Source organism: Cheilinus undulatus, linkage group 13 (genome assembly GCF_018320785.1).
Source record: "Cheilinus undulatus linkage group 13, ASM1832078v1, whole genome shotgun sequence".
In the NCBI taxonomy this organism is placed as follows: domain Eukaryota; kingdom Metazoa; phylum Chordata; class Actinopteri; order Labriformes; family Labridae; genus Cheilinus; species Cheilinus undulatus.
This window is the reverse complement of record NC_054877.1, coordinates 23,976,258-23,992,049: the sequence shown is the minus strand read 5'-3', so window position 1 is coordinate 23,992,049 and position 15,792 is coordinate 23,976,258. Positions and strand designations below refer to the sequence as shown.

Below are 15,792 nucleotides of genomic sequence, written 5' to 3'. Positions count from 1 at the left end.
CTCCATAAGTGAAGTATATATAAAAGAAGAGGAACCCCCACTAGAATAAACTATGAATAAGCTCCAAGTTAGCAAAAGTTGTAGGTTGTGTGCAGGAAAAGCTGTGAGTCAACGAAAATCGACTTTGAAAGCACCACTGAACCAGTGCGCCTGCTGTTTTAACTGTTAGGCTTCGTGACCTGCTGGTATATAGGCCTCATGAAAACAGAAAGCTGTATCAGCACTATTACAGTACAAAACTTTCACTCCTTTTTGTACATGTTTGAGCTTCATCTAGAAATATCAAAGCATGTGGATAAGATTATCAAAAGATGCCAATAAGATAAGCTTTTTAGCTCCAGTTTTGAAACTACAATAGCAGAGTACTCCTTACTGTGAAGCAGAAGTTTCTTTATGCTTTATCTTCACTTTTAAAAAAATCAGCAGAAGTGTTTAGATCCCAAAAAAGTTAAAACTGTTCAATCAAAAAAGGCATATGAGCCATATGACAGAACTCTTCTGGTGTGACCTTGTTGCTAAACAGCTATTCTTTGAGCTTTTAAAAGGAATGATAGATATTTTCAGACATTTAATTCAGTCTTTCTAAGTCTGTTTAACAAAGCCCCGTGTGGAAGCTAGCTGCCAATTAACACCTTAGAAACATTAAAAGGAAACAGATGCATTTAAAGTGTTTGAAGCCAAGAAAGCAAGTTTGTCTTTGAGCTCCCTGTGAGTTTTCCCTATTCTCTTTTTCCTATTGAAGTTTTCTATTTTGCAAAGCCCTACATCAATGGATTCACCTAACACAGAGCATTATATCAACTGTCAGAATAGTGGAGTGCAGTTTTTCTTTATGGGTGCAAGGCATTAAAGCATGTGAGGAGTTTACTTGTGCACTTGGCAGTGGCTGTGGTTATGCTTTACTGGTGGGGTGGGATCAGACCCAGGATGTGTCACCAGCCTAGCCCAAAACTGTCACTCATCTCATGTCTTCTGCAAGCCACCCGACATCTCCATGCCAACGCATCTCATTAAAAATCACCCACTAAGAGCTCGGGAAAAGTCCAGCCGATATTTCAACTGATGCAAAACCAGTATCACATGGACAGAATATGTTTTTTTTTTTTCCAGTGACATTTAAATCTATCAGTGGGATGAAACCTCTGAGGACGAATCCACGCAGGAGCTGTTAGAGATATTTCAAATGTTACTCACCACTTTCAGCTCTGGCACTGATCGACTCAATGTCCATTCCTGGCTGTTGACAAAAGAGTCTGAAAAGAAGAAAAAGAAATTTTAAGTCAAGCAGCACTGAGATCAATGTTTGTGTCCCATTTGACCCCAGCTGCAGATATTATCACTCTAACAGAATTTCCCATTGGATGATGGCAACGTTACAGAACAAGTTTACCAACTTCCTGAAGTGTGTACAACAAGTTTTATGAGCGGTTACTCAGCTGTCACACCTGATGTGACAAATCCTTTCCAGTTGTTCAGGTATTGGAACTGCTGGTTTTCAAAATAGCATTTAAAAGAATTTTTAGTGTAATTTCCCCTGGCATCTTCTCTTTATGTATTACATAATGCATATAGAAAATTAGAACATTCTGTATTACATAATGTAAAGTTGACCAGTGGGATGTTTTCAGACTAGTGATAATGTCAAAATTACGAGAGTGTGAAACATTGATAGAATTTCCGTAAAAATCAAGTAAAATTCATACCTTTTTTTGATAACATGGCAACAAAAACAGAAGTTTCAGGCATCATATATTGGATAATTTCTTTTTTTTCTACTTATTATGATAATGTTTTGATAATATTATAATGCTGGACTTTCAAAATGCTAAACAACTTAGCCTGACTGAATCTGTGCTGAATCAAAATTGTCAAAGTAAAAGTAAGACACCAAAAGATGTAGTTGGAGATTAATTTAGTCTGCATGTATACACCTTAATCAGACTCAAACTGGACCAGGTGTTCTGCACATGCCTCCCACAGTTTCCCCACAGTTGCATGAATGCATAACCATAGCAGAGGCTGCACTGATGTCTGCTGTTGGATATCATAAGCTTGAAGGATAGCATGCATAACTTTCGTGCCAAAAGTAAAACACAGAGTGCAAAAATGTAGAATGTTTTAAAATGAATGTTTTTACCATTTGACATACAACCAGTTCACCTTAAGTTAAACAGAAAAAGGGGCCATAGTAACCAGCTTAAAGGGAACATAAATCTGCCCAATAGCCGATGCAGGCACGTTCCATTTCTCCTGTTGTGAATATATACTGGGACAAGGACAGCAGTCCAGTTAAACTGTCTAATCAGGCTATAACTGTGACTCAATTTAACTGTGCAGGTAAACGGAGTGTGCAGGAGTTTTCCAACAATTTTTGATGGACTTGTTCCTGCCCTACACACCTGCCATATTATTATTATTATTATTATTATTTTTGCTGTTTCAAGCTAATGATCTTTTCAATACTATCATCACTAAAATAATGGAGATTATAGTGTCATCAAACACATGGTATCAACAAACATCAGAAAGTTTTTGCAGCAGAAACTTTGATAATCTTGTGTCAACCTACTATGGGTTAAAGAGTGGGAGGTCTTGTTTTAAGTTGTTATATGTTTTCTTTTCTCTGAGGAAATTTTGCTAATAATTTGCAGGAGTATGTCTACATTAAAAAAACATATACAGCATCTTCTACAATAAGACATTAAAAGCTGTGGAAAGCTATAGAAACTTCCCTAAGTATTGAATACTTTGACAACTTATGTCAAACAATTATAAAATAAAGTGTGGAATTATAAGGTCATATTGTACCAAGTTTTCCAGCAAAATGACGATTGGAGTTCCCTGATTAACAATTGCTCCCCAACAGAACAATAAAGTGTATCTTATCGCATTGTATCATATCGTATTTATGTATTATCCTATGAAGGTGTACACTCTTATTTTCATATTTTTAATAGCATGCCACATTAATGAAGATCTGAAAACTTGCAAAAACAAGATAATTTAGTCATGACGACAAAAAATTGCTACAAGTCATCAATATATGACTTGTCATTTTGGGTGAAAATCAGGACAAAAAAAATCCTCCCTTTGTCATTAAAATGCAAATATGGCCTGTGATAGTAAATTCAACTTTTTGGAGGGTTATGGGTGGATCTGTTAACATAAATGATCTTAGTAAGTAAGGCTGAAACACTTCTTGTATTTGTCCTGAGTCATGGATCCGTTCACGTAGTCCCCAAATTAAAAACAGGGAGGCAAATAATGCAAATACAACAGTATTTACCACCAATCTACATGGCAGTTATGCTAGTAAGTGTTTGCAAACCGATATTAAACCACCAATAAAGAGGAGCAAGTAGCCAGGAGAAGAAAATTCCACTCTAGGCTGAAAACAAACAAACAAACAAACAAAAAAATTGAGGTATGAACTTAACCTTGACCTCTGTGAACCGTTACACCCCTTTAAGTAAGCCAACCTGAACTTTGGTTAAGCCCAATTTTTCAGTTTTATCCATCAAACAATCAATACAGAAAGTAAGCTGTGGGTAAAATGAAAATGAATGTTTTAGACTTGAACCCAACCATTAGTTTCAGACTAATTAGCTCATGATCATGTCCACTTTTCTTTGTGTACTTCTCATTAAAAGGGGTGGAACTATAAAACACACCTATTCTAAGGAACTCCTTCGCAGGCTTTAAATCTATGGTTTCAGCACAGTGCTATACACGATGAGGATTAAGCTAATCCATTTGGAGAGACAGACATTATCAGGCTTGAATCAACTTGCCCATCTTTCCAATGACATTTGGAGTCTTTGACGTGATGATCAGGCTTTGAAACATGGCAGTGGGAAAGAGCACTTTGAAGAACGATTTAGACTCTTGGAACTAAAAACACAAATAATTCAGCAAGCTGTGTGTGTTTCCCACAGAGATGGAGTACACATCTGAGTGTCATAACAGCAATTACAACAAAGACCACCTTCCTGCTTTGGATCATGGCTTCCTCACAGTATTACCCCCCATAGAAGCAGATACCATCTCTAATAGAGGACTCCCTGTCTCCAGGCAACAAGATGTCAAACACTCCCCCTTATACTCATTCTCCATGTCTAAACCTTAACAATTAAAGAGTTCACACAGCAAACACGGAGCCATTAATACAGTTAGCCTGTTTATAGTATCAGTAGATGTTTTACTTTGTGCCAGGGGCAATTTTAAAATGATAAAATAATGGCATAAACAGAAAGGTAACCACTGTCGCTACAAGATGTGACTCTATTTTCTCTCCAAAATGTTTTCTAAAAGCATTCATGACTCATAGCCGAGGAGACTGGAGCCAAAAATGCCTTTACCCACAACAATTAGATTCAAAATAACCCGCTACTAAAATGTTTGCTTATTTTTTGACCTCCATTTACAAAGAGCCTGGTGCTGCTTTGGGTGTCTCGCTTGTTGTGGGAGAAGAGAAAAGTGCATCCCTAACAGAATGGGCCTTTCATTGAGTATTGTGTGAGCAGCAGACCAATCTTTAAACAGCACGCCTCATGTTAAGCCCTTCTCCGTGTGGGTTTGACAAGTCAGGACATGAGCTAAGACGCCCATCAGATTCAGGGTGTTGTTTTTTTTTTTTTTTGTGTCAGAAACTGAGCACATGTTACAGCTCTCTGTTACAACAGATAAAGATGTTGTTTTGTCTCTGTTTTTCTTTAATTTCCTGTCATTCTGTGCAGACACAGTTATAAGAAAGTCAAACTGAAAGGTGCCAGTTTTCCCCAAAATTGAAAAGGAGCAAGTGATGAGAGGAATAAAACAAAACAGCAGAGTGTAAAATTGAAGAAATATTCAGAAAAAGTAGGTTAAATAAATGTGGATCTCCCCACTTTGCTCAGAGGTGGAACTTTTCAAACAGAGGCCAATCCACAGATAAGAGACCAGGAAAATTACATGTCATCAAAGGCCAATATAGAAATGGACAATCTGGCTACTGACAAGTGTCATTACTGGGAAAGCACACTTGTATCACTGACCCAGACACAATTTAAACTTTCAAGGGGCATAAAAATCCTGAAAACAAGACAGGTAAAAATGCATTCCCCAACAGCAATCACGTTAAAAAGTTTTTGAGGGAGTCATCTGGTACATTTCCCACCCTTAAAAACTGTAACACATATATGAAGCCCTACTATTGCCATCCTTTGACCTAATACAGTTCAAACAGTGTGGTATCCTGCCAGAAAGAAAGCCATAATTGAGTCCATGTGCTCAGTATGACGTCACTGTTTAAAAATGAGCATCCCCACATTACTGTGTCCCAGAATGCCTATGGACAACAGAGAAGCCCTGGTGTTTCTGTTGCTTAGTGGGACACCAGCTTCTTTGTCTCTGCTAGGGGGAAAATGTGCTGCCAGCTTGTTTGTTAGGTTTTTCACTTCAGTGGTCATGTCTACTCAAATAAAAATGACCATTCAGACTGTGGGTAGAAGGGCACAATCATCCTTCCCCCACTTCTTCCATTTCATGAGAAAAAGGAAATGCAAACAGAGCAAAAACCGTGCTCATATAGTGGTTGGCTTGTGCATGCACATGTATACATGTGAGCAGTTCTAAGTGCAGTGAATCTGAAGTGGTTTTGAGAATGAGAGAGGACAACCTTGGGGTCAAAATTTCCACTCCAGCTCCAACTGGCTCTCCCACCATACTTTCCCACTGTCATAAATTACAGAGTGAGATCTTAGCTAGCAATTAGTATTTCTACTTCCCCTACTTGCCAACCTCATGACCAACCACCCCTCCTACTTGGACTACTTTTATCATGCTTTAAAAAATGTTTCCTTATAATCTCATGTTTGTTGCCAGCTCTGCAGACCCATTTATTTATCCATCAGCCAAGTGCTAGTACTTATTTCTATTCTGTGGAGCTCTCAAACACAATAATCTTTCATCTATCAAAGTAGATACAAGGTCAAAGTTTCACAAAATGATTTATACTTTGATACTTTTCAATGCTACTACTGTTACATATGCTACACACCATTTTAGAACAACCAACCTGCAGTTTTATAATGACTCATGATATTGAAAAGTAAAGAAACCTTTAAAAAAGCGCAGATCTTCCAGCATACTTTAACCCAAAGCTGGTAGAGTGAGAGAAAGACAGAGCAGCGATGGTCCCAGATGGTTTCAAGACTTTATCTGCTTTTTTTGGTCATGATAACCAAGAAAGTTCCCAAAGTTGAATGCCTAGGACTTATATTTTAGTACCAGCAGGTATACAAACTTAGACAAAAAGTAAAGAAATTTGTGTTTGGTCAATTATTCCATAGCTACTGGGGCGACTGTGGGTCAGTAGGTAGAGTTGGTCGTCTCACAGTTGGAAGGTTGTGAGAAGACCGACAGCATGAGAAGGAGGTGCCAGGCTGTTGTGGCTGAGAATAGTTCTTCCACAGCCTCTGAGCGCCTATTTGATAAATAAATACATTGTTAAATTGCCAGATGCCTTGTTTCTTCAGAGTTCAATCATCCAATCCGCCAGACAACACCAAACAACAGTCAATTGCTGATTAAGCTGTTTGGCATTGGCAGAGAAGATTTGACAAATGTTTCATGGGCACAACCCACATACTCAGCTCTGCTGCTCATCCCACAAATTCATGTTCCTTACAAATGTGGCACCATTTAAAATAAACAGAGACATAAACAGGCTTTCCACCAGTATAAGATTTAGTGCAAAGAAGCATTTTTACAACAAAGAAAGCACAAATTCCCTTACTTTTTGGGTTAAGTCTATATTGTTTGATTTTTACAAAGTTTAGGTTTCTAGTATCATGACAACCCAAAAAGCAGCAACGTCAGTTGAAATAAGGTTACACTCTTAATGACATTCAAATGAGAAGCTTTTTAAATGATCTGCCTTGCTAAAGACTTTTAAAACCTTGCAGATATAGTAGCAGCCCTTGATCACATATAAGAAACTGAACTGGATACCCTTATTAGAAGAGGATCCTCATTAGGCATGACCATTTGTAAGTGAAGTTTGTGATTACTTGCATATAATTTGCCAAGGCTAACTGAATGAATTTGCAGAGTTAACAGAAAAGTGGGTCATATGGAGTTGATCTGTTTTGCTAATGCTAAAAAAGTAAAAATGAACAAACAAATGGAAACAACCAACTGTGAGTTAGATAGAAATGTTTCTAATGATGGAAGATCTAAAAATTTGCAGATTTTTAACAAGAGTTTGCAGACTTGCTCTTGAAACATTTACTTTTTCTAGAACAGCAGGATGCAGGCTTGCCTACTGAACTACAAATGTGAAGAAGAATGTGTACCCAGGTTGAGATTTTCTGTGGCAGATGCTTAAATTTGAGTAATGTTTAGTTATTAACAGCTTTCCCTCTGCTCACACACAGACTGTATCACTCAGGCATCCAGACATCTTGCTGTCTCCCTATTTCCCCTGCAGCAGGTGAGAGTGCCTTATCACGGTGTTACTGTTCGTACCAATTTCCTTGGAAGTAACGTGTTGTAATTACCTGCTGGGCGTTTCGCTCATCCACCCCTGCTAGTATAAAATGTGTCTTTTGGATCAATTTTCAATCTGCAGACTTTCACACAGATTGACTATTTCCAGCTAAGAGTAAGCATGATAGAGGAAATACAGTTGGCAAGAATTCACCAGAAGCTGCACTAAACAAGATACAGCAAAGGAAAGTAGTAAAGGGAACTCAATCCTCATAAAAACATTTTATGTCAGATTTAAGATGAGGCAAGATGGATCACACACGGGGGATTTTCTGACATTATTTCTGAGTTTTGGCAAGCCACGACAGGTGAGAATAAGTACGCATCACTGAGCACTCTACTGGATCCCTGATTTATGCCACAGCTTATCACAGAGTTCTTTCTATAGCTCTATTTCCAAGTATTCAACATTCAAAGGACAAGTCTCTGCAGACCACCTAGGCCTCATGACCAGCCACCCTTCCACCAGCCAAAACCCCCCAGAGAGCCCCCATCTTAACGCATGGTTCACTGATCTCTCATGCCTCCGCTAGCATGACAGAGTGGCTTTGTTCATCCACAGGTGGGGGTGGGGATGCTGTCTGCGCACCTCACACACCTCACTCTGCACTTCCCCTTCCCCCAAAATTCTCCCTCACACACAAGATTCAGAGGTTATCATCAGGAAACACTTGAGGAGAGTGAGTGAATGTGCGTGAGTGTTGATCTGGTGGATCTAATTTAGAAGCAAACACTTAGGCAGGTAGCTACAGGCGCAGAGTCCCGCCCAGGGCATTGAACACCTAACTTTACTCAGGCTGATCGGCACACCTACATTCCTGATGCCTGACTTACTGACTCTTCAGTTGAGTAAATGGACATTCAGCACTTGACACTCCAGCACAGGGATAGGTATCCTTGGTAACATGCTGTGACAATACAAATAAACAAAGTTGGCCTCAAGGGCCATGAGTGTAATGCTAACCTAAGAGAGAAATCTCTGCTTTCCTTTCTGTTCAAAGGTTAGCTTAATGAGAGTAAACTCAGAAAATGTGTGACCTGGCATTAGAAGTGGTCATTAAGCTGTCATGGAGAACTTATCAGGTCTTAAAGCAAAGGTGTGAGATCAGAGCTTAACAAAAGTGAGAGAAATCACAGCTATGAATTCTTAAAGCTAAAAATATTTGCATCTCTTGCCTCCAACAGGAAAAACACTCTCCAGTGTCAGAGTTAACCTTCAGTCACCTTCCTTTCTCTCAATCATTATACAATGTAAGCCCTCTTAATTTAGCCCCACTAGGCTGCCAAACACATCCCCATTACAGCCACCAACAGCTCCTAATGCAACTACTTTAAGCTCTGTGTCTGTGCAGCCAACAGTAAGCATTATGAAGGCTCTCATGTCCTGTGGTGAGGTAACACAGAGACAGTACTGGGACTTTGTTATACCACAGTTAAACCACTGTAAAACAAGCTATTATGGTCTGTTCTTATCAGGGACCTGTGGTTTCCTTTTACGGTACTTACCTACTCATTTACTAAACTTTAAAAATATTATGTAAGGCAAACTTACTGCTTGTTAAAAAGCATATACTGTACACACAGCCAGTTCATGCATGGGAATCACTGGAGAAATAGGGGACCAGAAATAGAAATTCCAAACAGACTCTCCGAAACTAGACTTTTCTGAATGCCATCCAAACTCATGGCTCCCCATGTGTTTTTCATTTGCTTGTTGGTCTAAAAAAAGATCACTTCCTTATTTGTCTTGAGCTGGAACTTTTTGTGCAGTTCAGAAAAGGCTACAAATGGAGAACAGAGCCGAAAAATAAATTCAGCAATCTTGCAGGTCTTACCTTGACCTTTGTGGGAGTCAGTGCCTGCCAGAGTCACTATAGCGACCGGCTGTGACTTATTATTCCTGTCCAAAGTAAACTGGCTGGTGTCTTTGCTCTGGGGCTGCTGGGGTTCACTTTTGCCACTGTGTGGCTGCTCTTTCCTCCTGAAACGGTTAGCTATAAGCTGCCATATGCTTGGTTCTTCTTGAACTGATTTAGTTGTCAGTTTTGTTGGGCAGAGGGGTACCTCCATAACTTTTAACTTCCCCCTGCTGTGGTACTGTATATACTGCACACCCCCATCCTCAATATGCTCACTGGAAGTTGAAAGCGTCCTTCCTGTAAGGTATGAGAAAGGCTGGGTTTGCACTGATGTTTCCTCCACAGTACTTTTAGTCCGAGAGCAATCCTTTAAATCCAACTCAGATGCCAAAGTAACTTTTTCCCGAGGTCGAGTCCTTCTGATGCGCAAACTGAGACTCCGTTTTAGTGAACTCAGTGTACTTTTTGGAGAATCAGATTTGTTTGATTTTGGAGCAGATTTGGTGTCTTTTTCACCTTCCCTGTCCTTGTTCTTATCTTGAGTGGCTTTGCCAAAAAGCCTCCATCTGAAGCCCCCTTTGAGAAAGCCTCCTCCATCGTAGCCAGTGTGGCTGCTTCTCTGGCTGTCGATCTCATCATCAGAGCCTCTCTTTCTAAGCTCCAGTACTGTCATACTGACAGGCCTGGGCTTCAGGCTCCTCTGGTGATTTCTTAGGGTCACTTCTGCAGGGACCCAAGGTCGCTGTGCCACAACAGGATTAAGGCCATCCACAGCTCTCAACTCTGCCTTCCTGCTCTTGTACTGCGGGTTTTCTAAAATGCCAGCCCTCTTGAAGGGTTGCTGGGTCCGTGGTTCTGACAGGACTGAGCCTGGGCCTGCCAGCATGCACACACTCCTGGGCCTCCGCAGCCGTCTTTCTTGTTCAGGCTGAGAATCTGTTTGCTGCTTGATTGAGTCTCCATACATGCTCACCGTCTTCCTACCCTGTGGGGCTTCACTGGGACGTGGCCTTCGCAACACAGCCCGGGGCAGAGAGCTGTGTCCAGCAACAGTGCCATGATCCCAGGAGAAAAGGCCTTTGCTTTGGGCGCTGAGACAAGGTAATGTTGAGCTTTGAATGTGTTGCTCCCTGATGTCTCTTTGAGCAACTGACTCTGCCACGTCTCTGTCTTGCTGTGAGGAGTTACCTGGGTTCTTACAGAGGTGATTCCAAAACCTGTCTGTCTTCATTTTTCCCTCCACCTCCTCCAGCTCCTCCTCATTCTCCTCGAGAACCACCTCCTGTCTTTGCCTCCCAGCTCTACCTGTGCGGCTCAGGGAAGGCCACCTGTTGAGCTCCTGCCGTGCCCTGCCCAGCCTGGGGCTCTTCTCCATTGGCACTATACTAATCATCTTCACTCCCGGCTGGCAATTTTCCACCAGGGTGTGGGTGACCTGGCCCACTCCTGGCCCTGACACCTGTGCATCTCCCTGTGTTTCTTTCAGGATAACAGAGATGTGGTAAACCGTTTTTCCCTGCTGCTGTTCACCAATACATGTACTCCTTGAGGTAGCATCCACAGTCCCACTACTTAGGAAAAGCATGGCACTTCACTTGAACACCAATACAAGTCTGTAACACAAACAAAAGTTCACATTCTGCCCAGGAGGTGTTAGGATCCAGCTAATAAAGTCCGCCATTTGAGGACTAAATTCCTATGCCAGGCATAATCCTTCACCTTTGACATGGGAAAAAAACTTCAAACAAGTTAGAGCAAAGCCTCGCTGCCACCTGCATCCTCTGGCTCCTTTGCTCACAAAGGCATTTAGATGGTAGCTGCCTTCTTTCCAAACTCTGTTTTACCTGTTCTGCACAGGCAGAAGAACAAAAGAAAAATAGGCTGTCCACTTCTTGTTTGAAAACAAAGCAATATCTGTTATAGCTGCAAAACTGCAACTTAAAAACCACTGAATCATCCTTCCTCCTTGGCAAGTTATGAACTGTGAGCAATCCCTGTTGTTGGCGGTGCAGACAAACCCCTTAATCTCTGAGCTCTTACCATGCAGAGCATGAGGGAGTGAGTCTCTGTTTGAACTTTCAGCTGCCTTCCAACCCCCGGGACACATGGAAAACAAGGAGTGGATCCCACAAGCATTAAACACACCCTCCTGATTTCTGCAGAGCTGTGCATAGCTCACAGACATAAACAGACAAAAGTGAACACAAGATAGAACACTTAGCTGATTACACATGGCTGTAATCAAACATGACTAATGGCTATGAATGGACACTTTGTGTTCCTCTGACCGATGGCAAACACAAAAGGGGGGTGGGGGTTACCTTTCTGTAGTATTGGATGAGAAGAGAAAACAGTCTAACGTTCAACAGTGTTTCAGTTATCAATTTACATTTTAAACTCCCCAAACTTCTATTAAAGGATCAAACATTCCTGCACAGCTTAGGTTGTAGGCTTACAGCCATTTAAAGACAGGAGTTAGGAGAAATGCAAATGCAAGCAGTGTTGGTAGTATCCACACAACTACACATGCTTCCAGTAGCTGCCAGGCACCCACAACACAGCCTACACACAGTGGGAGAGAATGAGTTTAATGGGCCGAACAGCTTTTACATTTTCCTGTTCCATTTCCTCGTTTCAGAGGCTTGGTGCACTCCCTTGCTTTAGTGAACCTTCATGGAGTCTTCAAAAATGGGGGCCATGTACTATAGAGATAATCATCTAAGTAGGCAGATTTTACCAGCCCAATTCCACAGCACTCCAGTAGTAGTGGTGTATTAGCTAGAACGCTGCCACCTTGTGGTCAAAATATGCAAAAAGTTTGGTTTCAAAATTGGGAAAGTTAAACCTTTTATACAATTAAGACCTGTATGATAAACTGCGTGATCCAAATTCAGCAATGCAGCCCAAAAAGGTCTAGTGGCAAAGAAAAGAAAATTGCAACTCTTGATGCCTTTTCTCTGAATCCAACACTACGGGATATCAGTGTAAAGCTCAAAGTCTTTCATAAGGAAGAATACATACTGTACATATGGATGAAATTCAGATGATTACCTTGACTAAAACAAAAATATGCTGCAGTGTGATGCTATCTTGGGCTTATTCAATGTAAGGCCTTTTCTGTCTTAATTCATCTGTTTTGTTAACATCGATATTTGAGGCGTCTCTTGTCACATATTTCTTTTGTGTTCTTATCAAGTGGTGTTAGAATGAAAACAACCTTAAGTATTTTAGGTATGGTTCCAGGAAACCATGACTTCTTGGCATGCACCGCAACCACAAAAGGGCATGCCATTTGTACAGTGTAAAGTATCACCATCAAAATATCACTTAGTCTCATATCATGCCTTGAAAGCTCATTGTGCCGCCCTTTACCTGAATCTTGGAAGCAGGGGTTTGGAATGATTTCAGGTTCATCACAGAGCAAACATTCTTTTTCATTCCATTGGATTTGGTGGTGTCGAGTTCGCCTGCGACCCCCAAAGCACATCAACATAGTCTTCCTGTCACTCAGAAGGACTCTTAATATGTGAATTCACAAATACAGAAGAAAACATCCAGTTGCCGGAAATATCACTGGTTGGTCCAAACTGACGCTGCTATTCTTATTTTCTCTTCTCTTGTGTAAAGTCTTGATCTGCTTCTATTATACATTGTTGTGAATCTCTTCATGCTGTCTTTAGGCTTGGAAAATGTGTGCTAAATTGAATTAGCCCAAAATCCTCCTTTGTCATTTGTATCATGATGTGGTCATGATGTTCTGTCCCAGCCAACCTGATAATGCGGTTACCAGCCTCGAGAGGTGTCATGGTTCACTTGGAGTCATTTCCTGCCGGTGATTCGTAATCCAGGTGTTGGTTTAATAGGGTCCTTCTTACATAAGAAACACTGATAGGATTAAAGTCAAGCCACTGTCCCGTTGTCTTTGTCGCGGTCTGATCCAGAGGAAACCTGCGTTGCACTGTGTGGTAAAACCCTTAGGTTTCAAAGTGCTGACAAGGTAACAGAGCTTCTCTTGTGTTCCCCGCTTTCCTCCTCAGTACGACAGACAAATGTTTCTCCCGCTTGTAACCGTATCTTGATGGAAGCTGGGAGGGTTTTTCAGAGAAACTGGATTTGCATGTTTTGAGGTTCTTGGATTACCCTCCGCCTCCATTTTTCTCTGTTTGTGTGTACACATCTGCCCGGTTGTGAACAGATGTCAAACTGTGATAGTTGGCTCTTTATCAGCTCATCTGTGTTTGTCACTCTTAAAAACAATGTGCTCTTGTTTTTATACCAACATGGCTCTGATTTGACATTTTCCTTCATTCTCCATCTATATCAAAGTCCTACATACACAAATAAAGTTTTCCAATCCTTAAAACCAAAATCAGTATCATTTATAACCAAGATAGCTCATAAATAAAAATAAAGCTCTTTCAAAATTTTCTGCATTTCAGACATTTATCATTATGTTGCCAATACAGAAATATAAGTCCCAGTACCCAATATTGGGTAATGTACTGTTTTAAATTGATTGCAGGCAAACACTGTCTAAATTGCATGCAAACACATTTGTAGTTTATACAAATATTGCATAAAAATATTGGTAATCACGCTGTCTAAACTGCAAAAATGTATTGCTAACAGTGTGCAGGATATGACCTGTAATATCTGATGGGCTCATTCATCCTCCTCTCCACTGAAATAATCCACCTGGTATCTTAAAGTATCACAGAATCATACATTTAGACAACCCTGCACCCATACATATTTACAGTTAATTAAAATAAAAGAGAGTAATTTAATTTTAATTCTCTAACTGGAATATCACTTACATGCTATTCAAATCAGCTTTTTTATCATGTAGTTCAGTGAAAAGAGTTGTTAAAGTGTCTCCTAAGAATGTCTGTATTTTTGCTTCATCTTCACATTGAAATTAAATTAGGCATTTTGTTATTTAACTGCACTAAAAGATACTTTGAGCCAAGGTACGCCTTCCTTCCAGTGGGGGGCAGTCACATTACTAAGGAACTGCAAACTACTTAAGAATGCGTTTTAAAGTATTATTCAAAGCAAAACAGCCTAATTAGAAGTCAAGGTTTGAGCCAACTTTTGAAATGTAATAACTCAAATGTCTCCATGACCCACTTATTAAGTCTGAGTTTGGAGATAGAGAGAGGCTGAATGGGTGATTTTTTTCACTGCATCATCAATTACCTACAGGGCTTCAGCAATTTTAGAGGTTGTGATACCTTCTGAATATCTATTAGCACAAAACCATAGAAGACATACGGTATTTGGCATTCTACAATTGGATTCTGCAGACTTGACAAATGTGCAGGCCTGGTGTGTTTATATAAGGATGCAGACACTATGCACGACAAACAGTGGTGTTGTCTAGCAGATAGCGTGATGCATCCCAGCCATATGAGCAAAGCCTACTAAACCCTCGTCCATATTCGACCATGAGTCAGTGTTAGGAAGACGGTTGTGTGCACATGTGCACTCTTTCTGTGGAGATAGTTTGCATCCTCTGGCAAACAGGGGAACAAGAACAGTCGGTGAAGGTGGCTCCTTGATTTAGGATAAGCAGCGTACAGCTGGTAGGTGGTTGCAGTGGAACACAGCCTCACATTTTTTTTGTCAATGAAGCATTGCTGAACTCATTCACACTTAGACAGCAGCAGAAAAACACGAACTCTGGTGTTATCTACCTCCTAAAAGCACACACGTGGGTCCGCCTTTTAAAAGTGTTTGATGACAGTTTTGCATGACGAATCAGTGTAAAAGCTTGCAACAGTGACTCACAAGGTTTGATGAGAGCAAAAATACACTTGACATTTTATATGTGTTCACAAAATGTGTTAAATAAAGCCTCTCATGGAAATGTGAAAGTAAATAGACACACTGCACGTGGAGCCCAACATGGAGAAGACATTACAGGAGATCATTCACAGCTCATTCACGGCTATCTGAAAGAGTCCTCGACTAAAAAGACATCTGACCTCCAAGGACAGTCAGAAACGGTGATTAGCATCATCTCAGAGCAGACACATGAGCTCTGAATTGCTAATCAAGCCCTTACCAGATTTTGCCCGAGGCTTCAACCACAGCAAACTACTCCTGATGCCAAGTTTTGAATCTTCTTTTAAGCTTAATGCCAGTACAAGACACAACTAGATGTGATCAGAATACCAGAAATAAATACTGGGAAGGAGAGATGATGATTTTTCCGAAGTGTTTCAAAAAAAGTTTAATCATAGATCAAAACCATGTGACCTCAAATCAAGATAAGCAAATCTAACATGAGAAAGTCTAATATATTGCATTTTAACTAGCACCAAAGCTAGCTAAATTTAACTACATTTAAATTCAGTTTCAAATATGCTGGTAAAAGTACTAGCATAGCCACTTATGCTGAAAG

At 40.5% G+C, this 15,792-nt stretch overlaps 1 protein-coding gene across 2 annotated transcripts in view; it reads right to left on the bottom strand.

Moving 5' to 3' along the window:
- agap3 (ArfGAP with GTPase domain, ankyrin repeat and PH domain 3) overlaps window positions 1-15,792 on the bottom strand; it is a 172,599-nt gene that overhangs the window by 92,766 nt on the left and 64,041 nt on the right. Inside the window, exons 1-2 of one of the 2 annotated variants that reach the window (XM_041802298.1) lie at window positions 9,363-11,390; window positions 1,195-1,253 (exon numbers count right to left, since the gene is read on the bottom strand). In XM_041802298.1, coding sequence (XP_041658232.1) covers window positions 1,195-1,253; window positions 9,363-10,971 — 1,668 coding nt within the window. In that variant the 5' untranslated portion in view covers window positions 10,972-11,390. Of the gene's footprint in view, window positions 1-1,194; window positions 1,254-9,362; window positions 11,391-15,792 lie in introns of those variants that run through there. The other variant, XM_041802299.1, reaches the window with a different exon arrangement.